The 23,563-nt window shown below is 43.0% G+C and overlaps 2 protein-coding genes across 2 annotated transcripts; one reads left to right on the top strand and one right to left on the bottom strand.

Moving 5' to 3' along the window:
• Window positions 1-453: 453 nt before the first annotated feature.
• Window positions 454-22,147, top strand: LOC309719082 (disintegrin and metalloproteinase domain-containing protein 28-like). The gene is given in 21 exon segments (XM_082554938.1): window positions 454-814; window positions 2,378-2,466; window positions 2,597-2,673; window positions 2,930-3,008; window positions 3,195-3,271; window positions 6,073-6,256; window positions 6,465-6,527; window positions 6,645-6,716; window positions 6,846-6,932; window positions 6,934-7,016; window positions 7,471-7,552; window positions 8,141-8,274; window positions 8,660-8,837; window positions 13,288-13,377; window positions 18,985-19,180; window positions 19,266-19,371; window positions 19,490-19,646; window positions 19,739-19,819; window positions 20,994-21,081; window positions 21,181-21,286; window positions 21,538-22,147. Coding segments are annotated over 21 exon segments (2,130 nt in total). The 5' UTR covers window positions 454-729; the 3' UTR covers window positions 21,554-22,147.
• LOC309719503 (piggyBac transposable element-derived protein 4-like) lies at window positions 13,383-15,387 on the bottom strand (the record flags this gene model as incomplete). The annotated part of the gene is made up of 3 exons (XM_082555667.1): window positions 14,834-15,387; window positions 14,379-14,744; window positions 13,383-13,433 (listed from the first exon to the last, which is right to left on the bottom strand). Exons 1-3 carry the CDS (start codon window positions 15,374-15,376, stop codon window positions 13,383-13,385), a joined length of 960 nt encoding a protein of 319 aa, XP_082411793.1. The 5' UTR covers window positions 15,377-15,387.
• Window positions 22,148-23,563: the final 1,416 nt, after the last annotated feature.

Genomic DNA, 23,563 nt, shown 5'->3' on the forward strand with positions numbered 1-23,563 from the left:
AGCAATAATTTTTGTTCAAGTTAAGCTTGTCTTTGCTCAAAATAATGTTCCTCTCAAAATGCCACATTTGTACTTGCAAAAATTATTTACTTACTCTAGGTAGCAGGGATAGCTCAGTAGGTAGAGTGGTGGCCCCATGATCGGAAGGTCGGGGGTTCAACTCCACTGAACGGCTACCCTGAGGTACCCCTGAGCAAGGTACCGTCCCTACACACTGCTCCCCGGGCGCTGCATTGGTGGCTGCCCACTGCTTCACTGGGTGAATGGGTTAAATGCAGAGGAACTATTTCCCTATGGGGACTAACACACACACATACACATACAAAAAAAAGTATAGAGGTACAATAACGCCATACTACTGCTGCGCTAAATTCAACCACACGATGAAAGAAAACATCCTGTGCGGTCTACGTTCACATATAGGGACGTATATATTGGGGGGAGGGGGGAGTATAGTGCAAACGACACACTCTTCACGAATCGGGGAAGTCACAAAGCTTCCTTTTTTAGCAATGAGGGACACATGTTATTTAAACATTTGAACATTATACAACACAAACTTTCATAGAGGATCCGAAGTCTGAGAGATACATGTTTTGAAATGACAAGAAGCAGATGCATCAGCACACAGAGCGGCCGCCAAAAAAAAAAGCCTTTGCAAGCAGAGTGCAGCGACCAGCGCAACACAAATTTTTGGTCCTTCGTTTTAGCTTGCGGTGAGCGCAGCGCATGACACTCACTGTGTGCACTTGGACAATGACACGAAACCTCCTATTGTGGGTCCTCATCCTATATGCCTCCCCCAAGCTCTCGGGTAAGTCACTGGATACTTTTACCTCCACTCACACTCTGGGTACTAAAACCTAGTTTTGTCCTACCCTCTGTTCATTCAACCCTCTACAGGGGACAGGTTTCTTTTCCACAATTAGCCCTCTAAATCTCCTAGCCAAGCAGTTTATCAGTTCTGGTCTTTCATGTTCAGATGAGCTCGCCTCTCAGCCCATTGCATTTGTTTATTAGACATATGATTATAAGGGGAACATTAAAACACTATGTCTCACGCCTGTGGAACACATTTTCGATGCACACTCATTACGGCCAAATAATGCCTCAAAAGACAAACACAATTTAGCTAAAAACATCGAAAGATCCGTTTTTTCGGCCATCCAAAGGTTCCACAGTAGTGGACTCTCAGCAGCTGCAGTCTCCACTTGAAACCCCACAATCGCTGCAGCACATATCCAGCCAAATCGCTGAACATGCTCGTAGGCAAGAAGTGAAGCAGCTCACAGCGGTGAGAAGTGACCATCATTGGAGAGCAGACACAATCTGACCACTACTGGCACAATTTTGCACCTGATGTTTTCGTAAAGCTTTTATTTTGGTATTTCCGTTGAGCCGTACCATAAATTTGCATGTTAGCAAAATATTTAGTTTCCTGTAACATTTACATTTAACATTTAGATTTAAATATAATATTTCGATTTAACATTTAACATTTAGATTTAACATTTAAAATTGTGCTTTAAATATGAAAAATTACAAATATTTTACTAAATGTTGTAAAAACTGACTCGAAAAAACATGTTTTTGTAAAGTTTTGAGCTAAATCTTGCCGTTAATTGCAACATGTTTCACTTTACAAACGGCGCCCCATAGACCTCCACTCGAACTAACATCATGCATGCAGTGTGGATGCTGTCATTATGACACATAGCCACATTTTAAATTTGGCAGCCTAAATATGGACATTTCCAAAGTAATCTCAATATTCTGAATTTAATACTACATTTATTGTCTGTAATGTTATAATCCATATCACTCACTCACTGAGCCAAGTGGAGCAAGTAAAAGGAAAGCGTGGGGTGTGTTTGAAGCTCTGTCAAAGTGCTGTTTTAGGAAATAATCAATGCGATTGTTTAGTTGATCATTTATACACATAAAGTTATTCAAGCAATTTTTATTTACATCACAAATAAAAATGAGTGACACTGATTGTTATTGTTTTGAGCACTGCAAAATCTCACAGGGAGCAGGTCAACAAAGTCATTTTGTTTTTTTCTCAAACTTGAGAATGTAACTTTAATTAAATGTTTAAAGTCACGATGATCACATGTTTGAAGCCTAAATGACATTTGGAATGGAATATCAAATTATGTAGTCAGTTTTGGTTTTTTGTTGTTGTTTTATTGGTTTGGTTAAAAATAAATAGATACATAAAACTTTAAAGCAGGATGTAATCAGACGAGATTAGGTAGCACAAATATTGAAAGCAATGAGTTAAGCATTCGACTAATTACAAAATAGACCCTGTTGACACTAGCATCCAAAATTAATATCCTTTTTCTAATCACACATATGTGATTCACTTCCACAGGAAGCCATGGTCCTGAATTTGAGGAGGGAAAGCACTATGAGGTGGTTCGACCGGTCAGACTTCACACAATCAGAAAAAGACACACAGAGGTTTCTTTTCTTTTCTATTTTAAATCCTGTGATGACAATCAAATCAGCTGCTGTTTTTCTCCTGATTATGGAAAATAAAAAAATAAAAATGAATGACTAGAAGCAAAATTTCCTGTTTTTTTGCCCACAGTACCACAGACCAGACACTCTTACGTATGCAATGACTGTGGGCGGACAAGACATAGAAATGCAACTTGAAAGAAATAAGTAAGTTTTTACTTCCCTAAACCTGTGTGTCTGTGCAGTGTGAGAAAATAAGTGGACAAATGGATATACAAGTAATGTAAAATATCCTGTTTCAAAATGCAAAAAAAAGCAACAATTAAAGAGACTAAAAAGTACTGAAAATGCCCCAATCAACAAATGAGTTTCTGTAAGAAAACACTGAATAAACTGGAATTTGACTCAGTCTTCACGTCAAATCACATGACATGTATGTTATTCTTTATCTTTCTGTATTCAGTGAATTACTTACCAAAGATTACACTGAGTCTTACTACCAAGAAGATGGGACTCGAGTCACCACAGTACCGAATGACATTGTAAGTGTTTGCGTTTGTAGACAAACTTACCTCAAACTTACAGCTGTAAAATTGCACATTTTACTAGATTTAAAACGCTTCAAAGGCTTTTAAGGCTGTTAGTGAACGCTGGAGACATAAGCAGATGAAAAGAAAGTTACATGTTGTCATTTAATAACACAGTCACCATTTTCATGTCCTTGCCAGGATCACTGCTTCTATCATGGGAGGATTGTGAACGACAGTGAGTCATCTGTTAGCATCAGTACCTGTGATGGACTCAGGTGAGCCACCGTCTTTTATCTTTTCTTTATTTAAACTGTCATGACATCTTTCCAAAGCGATACCCACCCATGCTGTCTGTCATAATAATTCAAATAACCTCACAGTTTCATTCCTTTGTTGTATTAAGCCACAAAGACAAGTAACCAGTTTTTGTATTTGCATAACGCATTAAATTAATAATGTTAAACCTTCATATGAGATGAATAGATTTCAGGCCAGAAACAAGTTCTCCAAATACTCTCATTACTTTTTAGATGTAAACCTAAAGTTAACCTTATCTTAACCCTCAACCAAACCTCACCTCACAATGACCCGAACTTTAATTACACCTCACCAGCAAAACATTAAATTAACATAGAATAGAATAATCCTTTAATTGTTCCAAAATGGGAAATTTGGTTGTAACAGCAGCAGAATAAAAGCACATATACAAACAGAAAAAGACAATGAACAGAAAAACACACAATTTTTACAGAAAAAATATGTACATCATCGACAATAGTTACAAAAACAGAGTACTGTACAGTTATTAAGATTAAAGTATAGGGTTTTTTTTTAATACGAATTGAAAAAAATAATGTGCATGTTATAACAGCAGTAGTTGTTTGGTTGATTGTTGGGAGCAGTTTCAATTGTACAGTCTGACAGGGAGGAAGGACCTGCAGAAACACTCCTTCGTGCATCTAGGATGCAGCAGTCTGTCACTGAACGAACCCTGCAGTTCAGCAACATTTACATGCATGGGGTGGAAAACTCTGTCCATCAGAGATGTTATTTTGTCCAGAGTCCTTCTGTCTCCCACCACCTGCACTGGGTCCAGGGTGCATCCTAGAACAGAGTTGGCCTTCCTGATGAGTTTTTCCAACCTGTTCCTCTCAGCTGCAGATAAACTGCTGGTCCAAAGTAGAACACTGTAAAATATGACAGGTGCCATCACAGAGTCATAGAAGGTCTTTAAAAGCGCTCCCTGGACTCCAAATGACCTGAGCCGCCTCAGCAGGTAGAGTCTGCTCTGACCCTTCCTGTAAAGAGCATCAGTGTTGTGGCTCCAGTCCAGTTTATTATTCAGGTGAACACCCAGGTACCTATACGAGTCCACTATCTCAATGTCCACTCCCTGGATGTTCACCGGTGTCAGTGTGGTGGGTCTGCGTCTCCTGAAGTCCACCACCAACTCCTTGGTTTTCCCGGCAGGTGGTTCTGCTGGCACCAGTCCACAAAGTCCAGAGTCCACTGTCTGTACTCTGAGCCGTCCTCACCTGTGATGAGGCCGACTATGGCAGAGTCATCAGAGAACTTCTGTAGGTGGCAGCGTGGGGAGTTGATGGAGAAGTCTGTAGTGTAGAGGGTGAAGAGGAACGGTGCCAGCACAGTTCCCTGTGGGGCCCCCGTACTGCAGACCAGCGTATCAGAGACACAACCCTGTCCTCATATACTGTGGGCGTCCCGTGAGGTAGTCCAGTATCCACTGGGACATGTGGTGGTCCACTCCTTATAGCTCCAGCTTGTCCCTCAGAAGTCATGGCTGGATGTTGAAAGCACTGGAGAAATCAAAGAACACAATCCTCACAATGCTTCCAGGCGAGTCAGAGTTCTGTGCAGGAGGTAGATGATGGCGTCCTCCACCCCGATGCCAGGCTGGTAAGCAAACTGCAGCGGATCCAATGAAGACCTCACCAGGGGGCACAGATGGTTTAGAACCAACGTCTCGAGGGTCTTCATCAGATGTGATGTCAGGGCTACCGGCCTGTAGCTGCTGAGGTCCTTGGGATGGGAGGTCTTTGGTACCGGTACCACACATGAGGTCTTCCACAGCTGTGGTACTTTCCCCAGCTACAGGCTCAGGTTGAACAGATATCCTAGGATGCCACACAGTTCATCTGTGCTGCATCTCAGGAGCCTGGAGCTGATGCCATCTGGACCTGCAGCCTTCCGCACCTTAATCTTGCAAAGCTCGTTCCTCATTTGAAGTGCTGAGATAGAAAGAGTGGATTTTGGGGGAGGGGGGTGTATGTTGGAGTCCACAGCATACACCCTCCTGGCTGGGAGCTGAGAGGTGTGAAGTCCTGAGATGAAAGACAGGCAGTGCCTGAAGATGAGGGAGATAGCTTCAGGGGGATGGGAGGGGTGGGTGGTTGATCAAACCTATTAAAATATTTATTTATGTCATTTATGTCATTCACCCACCCCAAGTCTCCTGCAGCCTGGGGGTTGGTTTTTGTCCTGAGATTGTCTCCAGGCTCTTCCAAACCCCTCTGATGTTGTCCTGTTGCAGCTGCTCTTCCATCTTTCTTCTGTAGTTTTTCTTCCCTTGCCTTATCTTCCATTTCTGCTTTTTCTGGACAGCTCTCAGCTCCTGTTTGTCTCCAGATCTAAAGACTCTCTTCTTCTCCTTGAGGAGAGTCTTAATTTCAGGATTCATCCATGGCTTGTTGTTACAAAAACACCGTACTTTTATGATGGGTACGGCGTTGTCCACACAGAAGTTTATGTAATCTGTAAAGCAGTCTGTGATGCTGTTGAGGTCACCCTCTAGGGGGCTGCAGAGGTTGTCCCACACAGTAGAATGGAAACAGTCACTCAGGACCTCTTCAGTCTCTGCCAACCATTTCCTTACTGTGCATTTCACAACTGGTTCTCTGTGTACTAGAGGTTTATACACAGGCTGGAGATTAAAACAACAGAAGAGAAGGTTTGGCCCAAATAAGTCTTTAGATGACAGTGGATAGGTTCCTGAGTTGAGTCAGCCTCAAAGCAACATCTGAAAAATGAATGAACTAACCAGCATGATTTGGTTTAGGGGTTACTTCAGAACATCTGCTCAAAGGTACCTGATTGAGCCACTATCCAGTGACGATGAGGGGGATCATGCAGTGATGACTTTTAATGAAAAGAACTTCACGCCTGCCGTGTGTGGGGTCACTAACACCAGCTGGAGTGACGACTATGAACCTCCAACAAGCAGCAGCCGCTCTAGATCAGGGGTAACACAATTAGTTTTGTCCTCTTCACCAGAGTTCCTCCAAGTCATGACCTCTGAAACCTTTTAGGTCTTCAAACTATCTAAGTTTAATGTGACAAATACTAATACATCCGTCAGTCTACCAATATTATTCTTATAATAACAAAGTTTAAGTAAGTCTTCATTTGTGTTGTTCTGCTTGAGTTATCCATATTAACATTTTTCTTCAGGGTATTTCTATTGTACAGCAGCAGAAATACGTTGAGCTCGTCCTTGTTGCTGATAATCGCGCGGTAAAATTAATCTTCTTTTCTAACTTTTTCATTTTTTCCCCTTGGTTTGCAAAATTTGATTTTTATAAGATAAACTGGTGAGAAGCAGGATGAGAAATTTGTCTTGTGGTGTTTCAGTATGTGAAGATGAACAGGGATCAAAAGAAGATGAGACAGAGAATATTTGAGATTGTCAACTTTGTCAACATGGTGAGTCTGTTTTTTTGCTATTTCTATACAGATTCCATACCAATACAGACGCACTGTACTACATACTGTTCTGCAGTAGCTGCTAGCAGTTGGAGTATAATGTTGCATCCCCAATGTTGTCTTCTTCAGGTCTACAAACCTCTGAGGACCTTTATTGCTCTGGTGGGGTTGGAGATATGGACGAATGGTGACCTGATCTCTGTGACCCCCCCCAGCAGGAGCAAACCTGGATGCTTTCATGAAGTGGAGAAACTCTGAGCTGGTGATGAGGATAAAACATGACAATGCACATCTTATAAGGTATGGATAAATTGTATAAGTAGAATCAGTCAGACTCAAATCACGTGGAGCAAAATGTCTCCTACTTTCAACAGTAACCGAGCAGGAAAGAGAAAACTAATTTCAGAAATCTGAGTTGTGAGTATCCATATTTTTTTTCTCCCAGGTTAAACCGGCCTGACACATCAGCTTAAGAGGTTTTAAGCTTCCACATAACGCTTGTGTAACTTGTGTTTTATACACAAGATACAACCACAAGCAGATCCATTATTGAATCTTAAATAAGAATGTGCTTGAATGTTCACACCTCAACATTCAGGAAAATTCACAGTAGCTAATCTAATCTAATCTAATCTAATCTAATCTAATCTAATCTAATCTAATCTAATCTAATCTAGTAGTAGCTAGATTAGTGAGTAGATGGATGATATGAATCCTGTATATGAATTTAAGACTTTCTGATCTTCTCTTTCAGTGGTATCGACTTTGAAGGACCAACTGTGGGTCTTGCTTTCATCGGGACTCTCTGTTCTGGTCACTCTGTCGGCGTAGTACAGGTGAGGTGTTCATGCTTCCCAGATGATGTATCTCACTGACTTCATAACTTCTGCCCTTGCTTCATGTTGTGGTAAATGTGAATTTTGGAAACATGTTCCTAAATCCATTTAGTTCAGTCATTCCTTTGCCCCTCAAAAATCAACTTAATTGTTTATCTGATACTTTGATTAATGACCAAATACCAGAGAAAATAAATGACAGTTCCATCAATTTATCACTAACATGTAGTGACCACTTCCTGCTAAAAGAGAAAAACTAAGTTAAATTATGATCTAGAACTAGACTCGGTCTACAAAGTCTTCTTTGCACATTTGAGATGCACACATCTCCATAAGTGCAACGTGGAAAACTCATTCTTTGACTAATCATGAATTTTTCACAAAATCCTTTAAAACATTTTCCTCCTTTTTGCACTGCACTTGTAGACCACTACACTAACTCTGTCAATAGATCCATGCAGTCTGAAAGTCCCGACTGAATAGACTGAGAAAATGTTAAAACTGAGACAAACATGTGACATTATTGTGTTGCTCTCTCTTGCTGTTAGTAAATTTTTGCTGCTTTCTTGTGCTTCATTTTTTTCTTAGGATCACAGTGATGCAGCCATAGCAGTGGGAGCAACACTGTCTCATGAGATGGGCCACAACCTGGGCATGGACCACGATGACTCCAGTGGTTGTTTATGTTCTGACGATAGCTGCATCATGGCAGCAGCCCTCAGGTAAGAAAAGCTGACTTGAGACATCCTTCAAGTTGAATGCAGATTCTTTCTGTTAGCAAATAAATTCAGGCTATAACAAGTGACCGTAAATAAACAATACGAGCCTTACAAACCTCACTAAATGTTTTGATCATCATAACATGTTTCATTTGGTACAACAACATAATAACTGTGTGTATTGGACCAAAAAGGAGGTCAGCTGGTGCAGCTCTTAATCTCACATGGCTATAAGACTGAAGAACGTGTGTGAGCATGTTTGGTGCGTACGTGCTGTATATGTACCACCATACCGCTTTTGTGCAGCCATGTCTTCCTAGTGTCAGACACTGATAAAGATAACACAAAAAAAGATAATAATACTAATAATGTGTTTGTTCCTCTTCAGCTGGAAAACTCCTCGAAGCTTCAGTAGCTGCAGCAGCAGCAACTATGAAAAGTACCTAACAAGCCGCAGCCCCAGCTGTCTGCTGGACAAACCAGCCTACAAGAGTGTCGTGGCTTCCGCGGTCTGTGGAAACGGCTTCAGAGAGGAAGGAGAGCAGTGCGACTGTGGTTCGGTGAAGGTAAATAAGCACATCAGCTGCTTAAACCTTTCATTTTGTAGCAAGTTGATCTGATCTGCAAGCTGTTGATGATTTGATCTGGTGAAGGAGAACTTTTCTTTTTCATTCAGTTCAGTTTTATTCATTTAACAGCAAATCACAACAACAACTGTCTGAAGGGACTATATTTTGTAAGATAGAGGTCTTATAACAACACAGCGAAAACCCCAACAATCAAATAACTGCCTATGAGCAAACATTTGGCAACAGTGGGAGCGAAAACCCCTTTTTAACAGGAAGAAAGCCCTCAGCAGCCTAGGCCTATTGTAGCTCCACAAACTTCTATTTCTTCTATGTTTTGCTGGCCTCTCACTTACAAAGACTAGTTTGATAAACAGTGTAGCAGTACAAATGTTTTTATTACTATTATGCTATGATTCTGATCTGTGTCTGTGCATGCTCAGGTCTGAAATGGCTTCTGAACTCAGAATGGAATTCAGCTCCATGTTTCCTTTGTCTGATCTTGAGTCTTTTAATGAAGTGCTTGCTCTGAGGCGATGTGAGAAAAACAGCTTTCTGATACACACCTGCTGATAGCTAGCAGGTGTGTTCACTTACATCTTCAACGAGTCCCTGGCGAAGTCTGTGGTCCCCACATGCTTCAAAAGATCCACCATCATCCCTGTGCCCAAGAACAGCAAACCCTCATCCCTGAACGATTACCGGCCAGTTGCACTGACCTCGGTAGTAATGAAGGTGTTTGAGAGGCTGCTGAAGAACATCATCTCTTCCTCCATCCCAGACACCACAGATCCGCTGCAGTTCGCCTACAGATCCAACAGATCCACAGAGGATGCCATCGCCCACGTCCTACACACCACTCTCAGCCATGTGGACAAGAAACAGGGTAACTATGTGCGAATGCTGTTTGTTGATTACAGTTCAGCGTTTAACACAATAGTGCCCTGCAGACTGTTCACAAAGCTCAGGGAACTGGGACTTAACAGCCGTCTGTGTGCATGGGTGTTGGACTTCCTCACTGGCAGAACTCAGGTGGCGAGGGTGGGCAGGTGCTTCTCCAACAGCATCACCATCAACACAGGAGCACCTCAGGGATGTGTCCTCTCGCCACTGCTCTACTCCCTCTACACTTCAGACTGTGTGGCCACCCATGGCTCCAACACCATTGTGAAGTTTGCTGACGACACAGTGGTGTTGGGTGCCATCTCCAACAACGATGAGACGGCCTACATGGATGAAGTGAAGAATCTGGCATCATGGTGCCAGGACAACCACCTCCAGCTGAACGTCAGCAAGACCAAGGAGCTGGTGGTGGACTTCAGAAGGAGTCAGCACAGAGACTACAAGCCCATTATCATCAGTGGAGCTCCAGTGGAGAGGGTGCAGTCCTTCAAGTATCTTGGTGTCCACATCTCCTCAGACCTGACATGGGCTGCCCACATTCAGGTCCAGACCAAAAAGGCTAGGCAGTGCCTGTACCACCTACGACAACTGAGGAAGTTCAGGGTCTCTCCAAAGATCCTCAGGATTTTCTATACAGGCGCTGTGGAGAGCATCCTCACACAGAACATGACATCGTGGTTTGGGAACAGCTGTGTGAAGGACCAAAAAGCTCTCCAGAGAGTGATCCGTACAGCAGAACGCTGCTGCAGGATTGCTCTCCCCCCGCTTCAGGACACCTACACCAGGAGATGCCGGACTAGAGCAGCGCAGATACTGAAGGACCCGTCCCATCCTGGCAACAAACTGTTCCAACTCCTGCAATCTGGTAGAAGGTTCCGCATGTTTATATTGTCTATCCTGCAAAATAGTCAGATATCTATTCATATTAATGTACAGAATTCACCTGCTTGCTGCTACTACTGCACATTCACCCAATGTATATACTATATATATGTATATACTATATATATATATATATACACTGAACAAAAATATAAACGCAACACTTTTGTTTTTGCTCCCATTCCCCATGGGATGGACGTAGAGACCTAAAATTCATTCCAGATACACAATATAACCATCCCTCCCAAACAGTGGTCACAAATCAGTCCAAATGTGTGGTAGTGGGCACATCTGCTATATTGAAATAATCCATCCCACCTCACAGGTCTGCCACATCAGGATGCTGACCTGACATCATGAGTAGTGCACAGGTGTACCTCAGACTGCCCACAACAAAAGGCAACCCTGGAATGTGCAGTTTTGTCTCACAGCAAAATGCCACAGATGCCACAAGCAATGAGGGAGCGTGCAATTGGCATGCTGACAGCAGGAATGTCAACCAGATCTGTCGCCCGTGCATTGAATGTTCATTTCTCAACCATAAGCCGTCTCCACAGGCGTTTCAGAGAATATGGCAGCACATCCAACCGGCCTCACAACCGCAGACCTCGTGTAACCACACCAGCCCAGGACCTCCACATCCAGCAGGTTCACCTCCAAGATCGTCTGAGACCAGCCACCCAGACAGCTGCTGGAACAATTGGTTTGCACAACCAAACAATTTCTGCACAAACTGTCAGAAACCGTCTCAGGGACGCTCAACTGCATGCCCGTCGTCCTCATCGGGGTCTTGACCTGACTCCAGCTCGTCGCCGTAACAGACTTGTGTGGGCAAATGCTCACATTCGATGGCGTCTGGCACGTTGGAGAGGTGTGCGCTTCACGGATGAATCATGGTTCACATTGTTCAGGGCAGATGGCAGCTGAGAATGTCCCAGTTCTTGCATGGCCAGCATACTCACCGGACATGTCACCCATTGAGCATGTTCGGGATGTGCTTGACCGGCGTATACGACAGCGTGTACCAGTTCCCACGAATATCCAACAACCTCGCACAGCCATTGAAGTGGAGTGGACCAACATTCCACAGGCCACAATTGACAATCTGATAGACTCCATGCGACGATGTGTTGCACTGCATGAGGCAAATGGTGGTCACACCAGATACTGACCGGTTCTGGGTCCCCAGACCCCCAATAGCGCAAAAAACTGCACATTCCAGGGTGGCCTTTTGTTGTGGGCAGTCTGAGGTACACCTGTGCACTACTCATGATGTCAGATCAGCATCCTGATGTGGCACACCTGTGAGGTGGGATGGATTATCTCAATATAGCAGATGTGCCCACTACCACACATTTGGACTGATTTGTGACCACTGTTTGGGAGGGATGGTTATATTGTGTATCTGGAATGAATTTTAGGTCTCTACGTCCATCCCATGGGGAATGGGAGCAAAAACAAAAGTGTTGCGTTTATATTTTTGTTCAGTGTATATATATATATATAATGTTCTTCCTCTACACCCCCCCCCCAATTTTTTTGCACATGTGGAGGAGCGTGTCAGGCTACATCTCACTGTGTGTTATACTTGTATAACTATACATGTGACAAATAAAGAACCTTGAACACCAGATATGTACTGGTGGCTGTAGCTCAGGTGGCAGAGCAGGTCAGCCACTAATCAGAAGGTCGGTGGTTCGATCCCAGGCTGCCTCCTGGCTGCATGCCAAATATCCTTGGGCAAGATACTAACCCCATGTTTGCCTACTGGTGGTGGTCAGAGGGCCCGGTGGCGCCAGTGTCCGACAGCCTCGCCTCTGTCAGTGCGCCCCAGGGCAGCTGTGGCTACAATGTAGCTTGCCATCGCCAGTGTGTGAATGGGTGAATGACTGAATGTAGTGTGAAGCGCTTTGGGGTCCTTAGGGACTAGAAAAGCGCTATACAAATGCAGGCCATTTACCAGTTACCATTTATGAAATAATGAATGGGCCTGAGCCACACACATTTTTTTTTTCAAGTCCCACTATTCAACTGACTTCTTCCAGAAGCTGAAGAACTGCTGATTTATTTATTTTTTATTTTGCAGTATTACTTGGAATATGTACTTAACACTTTTATGTACCTATATAGAAATATAGTGAAAGTATAGCTGTGTGTAACAGATGAACAGTTTGTAGTTTTCGGTGAAAAGAAAATTACAGTCAGAGTGATGTTTAGACCTGTTTTCACCTCTGCTGGAATTCAACAAGGAGAGATCATTAGAAGGAACTGAACTAGTGCTGTCAAAATTAACGCATTAATGCAAATTAATCCGCCATCAAGGTCAACACGATTAAAATTTTTAACGCAATTAAAGCATCTGGAGTGCAGAATGTGTCAAAATCCCCGAAATGCTTCTGTCAACACATTTCAGGCAGTTTGTCCAAGTAGTTACCTTCGCACATGTGCAAATGGGCAGTTGATCTGGTAGTGACGGGCAGCTGAACCAATCAACTCAATATGGAAGATGATAAACGCACATTGGCCCTCTCAATGGGAAATTTGAGTATTAAACCTAGCGATAAAGATTCCTCACGGGAACAGAGCAAACAGATGTTTAATAATGCATCCCAGCAGTAAGACCTAACACCAGCCTGATGAGTTCTAATATATGTCGTCCCTGTAGGAGTGCACCAATCCCTGCTGCAACGCCATCACCTGCACCCTGAAAGAGGGTTCACAATGTGCTGAAGGCGAGTGCTGTGAGAACTGTAAGGTGAGTCAGTAAGAAGACCGATCAGTGTAACTGGTGTCACTAAGGCTACGTTCACACTGCAGGGGAAAGCAATTTTTTTGACCCTATGCGACCCATATCCGATCATGGTATGACAGTGTGAACGGCACAAATCCGATATTTTCAAATCCGATCTGGGTCACTTTTGTATGTGGTACTGAATCCGATACATATCCGATGTTTTAGAAAGCGACTGCTGTTTGAACAGTCAGGTCACATTAAATCCGTCTTTTACGTCACTGACACAAGACAGACGCTAATTATCAGCGCCGGAGAAGCTCTGGGTCTAAACAGAGCGTGTTGTGTGTGACATCTTCTTTTGCACATGCGAGCCGCTTTGAGGGTTCACACTAGAGCGCGTTTGCTGTCACATTTTATTTGTAGTGTGAACAAGCAGACAAAAAAAAAAAATAGGATTTGATCAAAAAATCGGAATTGAGCACTTAGACCCCCGGAGAGCAGTCATTTTGGTTTTCTACCTTAGACCCCCGCGGAGTCATCATTTTGCGTTTCTACCTTTAAAAGCCGGAGAGCAGTCAGTCAAATGCTGGAGTCATTCATATGTATATTAGGTTGTTACCTAGGAATTCTGGAGGGAGGGGAGTGGGGGTGAGTGATTGAGGGGGTGGGGGAGTGGAGTGTTTCAGTTTGCCATCTTAGGGAGAAATCAACACATGTCCTTTGTATGTCCTTTGTTGCTGACATTTATTGATGAAAACAGTACAAAAAACCAACCATTTGTACACATATTTACAAATAATGATAAAAAGTGAGTGAGTACATTTCAACATTTTCAGCAATCACTCACAATCCTGGCACTGCCACGATATCTGTCGTCTGCATTTACCACATGTGTACCTGTAGCAGTGAACACATCGCACAGTGGCCTGATTTTTTTTGCATCTGTGTTTGACCTGACACGTGGCCCTTTTTCCAGGGCTCGGTGTGGAGGGTTGTGTCCGAAGCAACTGTTCTTTTCTTGCCTTCTTCGCAGCTACATGAGAGCGAGCCAATTCTGTTGCAAGCGCCACCAGGAAGTCCACCTGTCTTTCCTTCGTCCCGGTGCATGCTTGATACAGCACATGTGCATTCAGTGCTGCCATGTCAATCATGTTATAAAACACGGCGACTGGCCAGCGCCGTGTTCCTTTGCGGACAGCGTACTCCCGAACCATCTGGTCCATCACATCCACGCCACACTTTGTTTTGTTGTAAAGGGAGACAGTGTTTGGCTTCCTTTTGGTAGTGTTATCAGTCTGAACCACGCTGTGCATGCTGCTAAGAATATAGACTGTCTTCTTCCGTTTGGCCGCATACGCCGTCAGCGTGGCAGCAGAGGTTGAAAACACCTAAGAAATAAGATAAATTGTTATTTCCATAGCCCTTTTACACACAATGAAACACATAAACATAGAACCACAAAAGACCTGCAACATACCTGAGTGGTGAATTCATTGCGATCTGTCTGTCTAGTGGATTGAGGAATTTCCCTGCGAATCTTGTTGACTGTGCCGAGGATGGTGGTTTTCCGTCCAAGAAGTTTTTGCGCAAGTGAAAGCGATGTGAAGAAATTGTCCGTGTTAACATTTCTGCCCTTGTCTAGGAATGGTTCCATCAGCCTCATTACTACATTCTCAGAAAGTCTCTCCCCAGTGGGACGATTGGGGTCCTTGCCAAGATATGGGAAGACATTGCAAATGTACTTGGATTTTAGGTCGCAGGCCACCCAAAACTTGATCCCAAACTTGTCCGGTTTACTTGCAATATACTGCAGGAAACAGCACCGAGTCTTTGATGGGAAAAGCTGTTCATCAACGGTGATATGTAGACCAGGGTTGTAGCACGTGATGCAGTTGGTGACAAATGATCCCCACACACTGGAAATTGCAGCGAACTTATCAGTCTTTGCTCGATCACTGCGGGTGGACTTGTCATCAAAGCGTAGGTGTTGCATGATGTCTTGGAAGCGGTTTCGTGCCATAGTTCCAATTATCTGTGGATTTCCCAGGTTTGCTGACCAGCAGTCATTTACCGATGGAACCCTGTAAACCCCCCGCAAGATGACAATTGCAATAAATGCCATTAGTTCAGGGAGGTCCATGAACCAATGAACATGCTCCGCTCTGGATGTGATGGACCAGATGGTTCGGGAGTACACTGTCCGCAAAGGAACACGGCGCTGGCCAGTTGCCGTGTTTTATAACATGATTGACATGGCAGCACTGAATGCACATGTGCTGTATCAAGCATGCCCCGGGACGAAGGAAAGACGGGTGGACTTCCTGGTGGCGCTTGCAACAGAATTGGCTCGCTCTCATGTAGCTGCGAAGAAGGCAAGAAAAGAACAGTTGCTTCGGACACAACCCTCCACACCGAGCCCTGGAAAAAGGGCCACGTGTCAGGTCAAACACAGATGCAAAAAAAATCAGGCCACTGTGCGATGTGTTCACTGCTACAGGTACACATGTGGTAAATGCAGACGACAGATACCGTGGCAGTGCCAGGATTGTGAGTGATTGCTGAAAATGTTGAAATGTACTCACTCACTTTTTATCATTATTTGTAAATATGTGTACAAATGGTTGGTTTTTTGTACTGTTTTCATCAATAAATGTCAGCAACAAAGGACATACAAAGGACATGTGTTGATTTCTCCCTAAGATGGCAAACTGAAACACTCCACTCCCCCACCCCCTCAATCACTCACCCCCACTCCCCTCCCTCCAGAATTCCTAGGTAACAACCTAATATACATATGAATGACTAGCCAATTTAGCTTCCACTTCCAGCACTTCCAGCATTTGACTGCTCTCCAGCTTTTAAAAGGTAGAACGGTAGAAGCCTGGCAATCCCAGTGTTAAGACCTGCAGTGTGAACGTAGTCTTATTTTCTCTTCCGGCGCCGCTCCAGGCAGCCAGTATCAGCAGCTTCGACCTGACAGAGTCCTTTTTTCTCTTTGTTGTTATTGTCTTTCTTGTTCTTGTTTTTATATTGTGGAGTGTACTACTCCACAATGGAGCTCAGAAATTTATGGACAATTGTGTTTTTTATCACATTTTTTACGGTATCTGTGTCCAGAGAGCGTGTACTGGCCAGGAGTTACACACCTCCACACAAAAGTCACTGATGCCAGAGTGGGTTTAGACTTCGCTTTATATGGCAGGTGTGAAAATGTGATAACAAAATACAGTGTATATGAGTGACAAACTAAAATAATTACTTGACGAGCTGCGTAACCATGTGCTAATGCTAACAGCAAATAACCGCCATAAATTAGCCTGCGTAATACAGCATGTAAGTAACTGCTATTAATTAACATAAAGTGCCAAACAATAACGCATACTCACAGGGAATGCCTTTTTATGAATAGAACACATGTTAGTCAGTCGATTGTCAATTGTCTGAGTCTTTCTGACTCTTCTCCTGTCCACGCACGGACCATGCCTTTCTTTTAAAGGGCCAGCACACTAACCAAACAAAAACAAAACATGTACAAAATTGACAATAGTCAGAACAGAGCGCGTGTAGGTCCGACCTCCCATTGTTTACAGCAGGGATCAGCTGTTAGCCCTCAGGGGCTCCGCTGTTCTGCCTACTGCCAAGCGAGCCAACAGAGAGCAGATGCAACAGGACAACATCAGAGGGGTTTGGAAGAGCCTGGAGACAATCTCAGGACAAAAACCAACCCCCAGGCTGCAGGAGACTTGGGGTGGGTGAATGACATAAATAAATATTTTAATAGGTTTGATCAACCACCCACCCCGCCCAGCATCGTCCCCCCTGAAGCTATCTCCCTCATCTTCAGGCACTGCCTGTCTTTCATCTCAGGACTTCACACCTCTCAGCTCCCAGCCAGGAGGGTGTATGCTGTGGACTCCAACATACACCCCCCTCCCCCAAAATCCACTCTTTCTATCTCAGCACTTCAAATGAGGAACGAGCTTTGCAAGATTAAGGTGCGGAAGGCTGCAGGTCCAGATGGCATCAGCTCCAGGCTCCTGAGATGCAGCACAGATGAACTGTGTGGCATCCTAGGATATCTGTTCAACCTGAGCCTGTCGCTGGGGAAAGTACCACAGCTGTGGAAGACCTCATGTGTGGTACCGGTACCAAAGACCTCCCATCCCAAGGACCTCAGCAGCTACAGGCCGGTAGCCCTGACATCACATCTGATGAGCACCCTCGAGACATTGGTTCTAAACCATCTGTGCCCCCTGGTGAGGTCTTCATTGGATCTGCTGCAGTTTGCTTACCAGTCTGGCATCGGGGTGGAGGACGCCATCATCTACCTCCTGCACAGAACTCTGACTCGCCTGGAAGCATTGTGAGGATCATGTTCTTTGATTTCTCCAGTGCTTTCAACATCCAGCCATGACTTCTGAGGGACAAGCTGGAGCTATAAGGAGTGGACCACCACATGTCCCAGTGGATACTGGACTACCTCACGGGATGCCCACAGTATATGAGGACAGGGTTGTGTCTCTGATACGCTGGTCTGCAGTACGGGGGCCCCACAGGGAACTGTGCTGGCACCGTTCCTCTTCACCCTCTACACTACAGACTTCTCCATCAACTCCCCACGCTGCCACCTACAGAAGTTCTCTGACGACTCTGCCATAGTCGGCCTCATCACAGGTGAGGACGGCTCAGAGTACAGACAGTGGACTCTGGACTTTGTGGACTGGTGTCTGCAGAACCACCTGCCGATCAACGCCGGGAAAACCAAGGAGTTGATGGTGGACTTCAGAAGACGCAGTCCGACCACACTGACTAACCCTAACTAAAACAAAAATGCAAAACAAAAGACCTACCTAGCTACTCGACAAAAGGTCAGTGAAAACATACAAAAGTGACATCAACCGAATAACCTAGTGTGTAACAGTTTAAAACTGCAGCCAGTGTATAGGGTACCCCAGCTTACCTGTCCAGCCTCCCACCACACACAATACAAAGAAGCCTTCACGCAAATGTTTGTCATAAAGCAGAAGCCAGCAGCCACTAGCTGGCCAGGGAGATGCTCATTTGTAGTCGTCCTCGGAGAGTGATTGGCCAACTGTGCCCAGACCAGCCAATAGACACATGCAAATCAACTTTGAATTGGCCAATAGGTCGAGGCTTGACACCTGAAAGATAAAAAGAACACAAAAGAAAAGCCACATCTCTTGGCACGTAACAGTACAGTACTACCCTTAATGTAAATATGTAAAAAAAAATCGTGTATGTTTCTGTTCTGTGTCCTGTTCACTGTTTGTTTGTACATGTGTTTTTCTTGTTGCTGTTACAATCAAATTTCCCCTTGTGGGACAATTAAAGGATTATTCTTTTCTTTTCTTTATTTATTTTCATCCCTGGAAGTCTCTCCTCTGGCTGTAGTGATCCAGTTGTTTGCTCAGCTACAGTCCTCAAGTAATTAGAGGATATTGCAAATGTTTGAACCAACACCACAGTATTGCATTTTGATATTTTGTTTACAGAGCTCACACACTCAGGGTGTTTCACATAGCGCTAGAAAATTTAAACTATATATAACACTTTAAGAAAAACAATGTTTCAGATAACTTACACGTTGATGGTATATGCTCGGCACAGATCTTGCCTACCTCCAGACAGTGCCGCGCAAAGCAGGATGACTGTGATTTGGCAGAGTACTGTGATGGGAAGAGCACGACCTGTCCGGAGGATGTGTTTGCTGTGAATGGGCTCCCATGTGATGGAGGCCAAGGGTACTGCTACAACGGTCAGTGTCCACAGAGACCTAAGCAGTGTGTCAAGATGTATGGATCAGGTGAGTATCCTGTCAATACGCATATGGATGTATGTGAAAGTCATATGGAGAGTTAGGTTTTTATGCAATCTTCTGCTGCTATCAGGAGCTAAGGAGGCCAAACAAGGATGCTATAACTACAACACCAGAGGAGTCTACTATGGCTTCTGCAAACGCCCCTCAAATAATCAGTTCATCCCCTGTCAGCAAGAGTGAGTCCCAGTAGAACGTACAGGGCAACAGTTGCTCTGCAGCCGACCCTTATTTTGATTCTTCGTTCTTCATATCAACCAAACATGATCAGAAACAAACACTGTCTTTCTTTTGCAGAGATGTTCTTTGTGGAAAGCTCTTCTGTGAAGGCGGTAATGACAACCCAAACTATGGCCGGATGGTCGCCATCGGCACATGCAAGGCAGCATTCTTCTCAGACACCACCGGTGACGAAGGCCAGGTGGAAACGGGGACTAAATGTGGAGATGGAAAGGTAGCAGGCTTCCTGAATCCACTTTTTGCTTACTGCATCTACAGTGTAGAACAAAATAAAGTTAAATATATGTCTGACTTGTCTTTTCCAAGGTGTGCAGCCAGAATCAGTGTGTGGATCTGCAGACGGCATACAGAAACACCAACTGTTCAGCAAAATGCCCAGGCCATGCTGTGAGTACAACACCAAAAACTGATCCACTGAGGTGGAACTGATTTATAACAGTTTTGTGCTGGACTGTATATTCTGGTATTTTCATTATTAGTTCATCTGTTTTCAAAAGGTTATCAAGAGGAGAAGCTGCGTACCCTCATAGTTGTGAACACGGTTCTAAAGCTTTTAAAGACTTTAATGCCACTAAGAGTGAAATTTAAGATCAACTTTACAAAATCAAAGGGTTAAAAGTAGTTTTTGTGTGATTTCTCGCTGCAAAGTTTAACTAAATCCTTTGTTAGCCGGGGGCAGCTAATCTACCATATCCATGTTTAAAATGTAGCTTATGTGTAAAAGGTGGATGGAGTCACTGTCATAGCCTGCATTGACTTTTGGACTTAATGTTTTCTAACTTCAATCTTAATGGGGTCATATTGGTCATATTTAGCCCTATAAAGACAAAGACACCCTTTTAAGGCATCCCTGAAATGCTAATGTGAGATATACAACCATGCCCAAACTTACTCATGTAGACTTTTGTAGAACCATATGCAAACATTTGCAACTGCAGTGTCATTGCAAATATGCACTGAATGAAGTGTGTGATTTGTAAGTTATTTTAAAAAAATGGATATAACAAATTGCTTTTGAAAAGTGACTGTTCTGAGAAAAACAATTCATAAACGTCCAATATCCAAAGCAGTTTGGGAAGTTTTCTTAATATTAAGGTCTTGTATTACTTTTTACTTGGTGCCTTTTAATTGGCTCTGCAAAAACTCTGTTAAACTTTGAGCCCCAAAAAATCTTTAGTTTAGCTATATTTTATAAGAATAACTGATGCAAGGAAAAACTCTTAGCTGATCATAATAACATAATTTAGCCTAGCATCTTATACATATTTTACCTATAGTCTATCCAAAACTAAATAAAACTAGAGTCAGTTGGTCAGAAGCTAAAGTGATGTAGGGATAATATGTTACTATGAACAGAATATGCAAGAAAAGTCCAAGTAATTCAAATTTGGCTAAATCTAGTTAATTACATGCCACCAGTTATACTGGGCATGCAGTGTTTTATATTACTTAAATTCAAAAGGTAGGTCAGTGTTTTTGTTGTTGTTTTTTAAATAAAGCATATTCACTGAAGTGTATTTTTTAAGACTAATAATGGCAACATGTTCTTTGTGCTTTCCAGGTGTGCAACCACAAAAGTGAGTGCCAGTGCGAGCCTGGGTGGACGCTTCCTAACTGTGACTCAGTGGACACAGCTTTTAGTGGTACTGGTAAGAGTCATCTACTTCAGTCTACAGATTAAGTTCAATTTACTGTGTCATGTTGCACAACTACAACCCAAGGAAACCGATTTTTTTCTGTCTCTGTAGGAAAAACTATTGTCACTGCAGTCAAGTTTACACTAGTGGTCCTAGGCATCATTGCTGCCATCGCAGGAATCATCTGGAAAAAGCGGCAAAGTCCCATCCTGCCAACGTGAGTAATCATGACCGCAATCATGACCCCTCTCATGGAGAGTGCCATGCTCTGTTGCACTCTACAGTGAATGCACTCAGAGATCTTAAAGACTGCACTTTCCCCACCAGCTGAACATTATGAAGCACCCTAAGTGTTTGATTTTTTTAATATTTTAAACCATGCTTTCTCTTATGACACTGTAAAAGTTTGAGTTGTATTTATATTTTTATCTAAATGTACATATTTATCTACTTTGTTTACAAAATCAGACTTCTGCATGAGTAGAGAAAGAACAGAAGCATGATGCCAAATGAGCTTCTTACTGGTGCCTTTTTAGAAGCTGGACCACTAAACGTGTATACAAGATTAGGTCTCACATGCAAGTGGTAAGACACATATCATTTGCCACACCATTAAAATGAGCGACTGTGATGTTTTTTAATGTTGATGTTGTATAATTCTTCTTAATTCTTATATTGAAACATTTTGTTTTACATTTATTTGCATTATGGTTGTTTCCCAATATATTTAACTATATTATTGTCCTGCTGTATACTTTGTCCTATTACTTTGTAAAGTGGGGCCAAACTGTACAAAGATGAAATAAAATTGTTTAAGTGACTAACAGATAAGGAATCTTACCCTGTAACACAGTGGCACATAATAAGGGGTGAAATAAATCAGACAGCAAGTGAATGGACAGTTCTTAAAGCTGATGTGTTGGAAGCAGAAAAAAATGAGCTGACTGCAGAACATGGGAACAGGTTGTATGATGCTCCCAGAATCTGGGAGCATGATTTGATATATTATATATCAAATCACCCTATTGCCTAGTGAGTTGTTTCACTAACGGTTTTCAGTTGTGTTAATAAACCTTATATTTTTCTTTTTATCTAACCCTCCTGTCTCTGGGCTCATTTATGTTACATCCCCTGTCGCCTAGCAGAGCCGGGTCGTAACACCAGAATGCAGAGGTAAAGCCTGCCCTATGCATTACAATCTCTACAAAGTAATACAAACTACTAAAACAATGAATTGGAGCCAATTCGAGCTGTCAAAGAGTACGAGGTGCAGTGCATAGGTCACCAGCGTAGGGTTAACACATAGAGAGAACCATTCACACTTAGAGCCAATTTATCAGGATATTTGCAAATTACATGTCTCACTCCCAGCGAGTCAGATTTTGATCCAACATGCAATACTATGTGGAAACCATCTGATTGGCAACAGTTTCAATTTTCAGCATTACAATGACCCCAAACACATTACCAATGCAGGAAATTCATACATGGATTGAATAACATACAGTGAAACACTAACCATGGATCTGCCTCTCCGGAGCTGAACTTCAACATTTTTTGTAAGCTTAGTTGGATCATCTTGACAGAGAACAGATAAAAAGCAGCCAAAACCTAAAAGAGAGCTCTAAATGACCTTCAAGAAGCCTGGAAAACTATTCCTGTGTCACGACACTGGGTCTGTGAGCCAGTGTTTTGTGTTTAATTTATATTTCTTCTTTATTGTTATTCATGGTTTTAGTTCTCTTGATGTTATATTTGTTGTTCTATCTTCTAGTGTTCCATGTTTCATATCCAATCAGTCTTGTCTCAGTGTCAAGTCCATGTCTCTGTGCTTACATCATGTTTTACTTTGACAGTCTTGCGTCCTATGTTGATGTGTTCAGTTTTGCTTCCCCTTTGTCCTGTTGTGTCTGATTAGTCCCAGCTGTGTTTCATTCTGTTTCTCATTATCCTGCTGGTGTTTGAGTCCTCAGTATTCCCCTGTTTGTTGTCGCATCCTCCCACTCTACGTATTCCTCACTCGTCATGTTGTCATGTTAGGTTATGTCATGTACTCCCAGTTTAGGTCATTCTTCCTAGCTTGAGTTTTTGTTGTATTTCTAGTGCTCATGTATTGTGTTTCTCAGTTTGCTTTTGCCAGCGAATAAAAGCTGCCACCTTTAAGTTAAATACTCTGTCTCAGAGTCCTGCGTTCGGGTCCAACCACTGCCTGCCACACAGCAAACCTTGACATCCTGAAGACCACTTAAAGAAATTAAAAGAAAGTTTACCTAAGAGAGATAAGACTGCATTCATGTTTTTTGCCTTGTTTAATGTATTTCCTTTTTTACAGCCATTTTGACAAGAAATTTTATTTGAATAAGTGTTTGCTTAATGATGGCTCTGTACCGGAATAAAACTAGATTTCCTCATAAGGTTAATAAGACGCCTACCAACTATTTGATGTCCAAATAACTGCTGAGAGATACTCCAAAAAAAAAAAAAATTAGTGGCC

This window comes from Aulonocara stuartgranti, assembly GCF_965226115.1.
Source record: "Aulonocara stuartgranti genome assembly, chromosome: 12".
NCBI lineage: Eukaryota > Metazoa > Chordata > Actinopteri > Cichliformes > Cichlidae > Aulonocara > Aulonocara stuartgranti.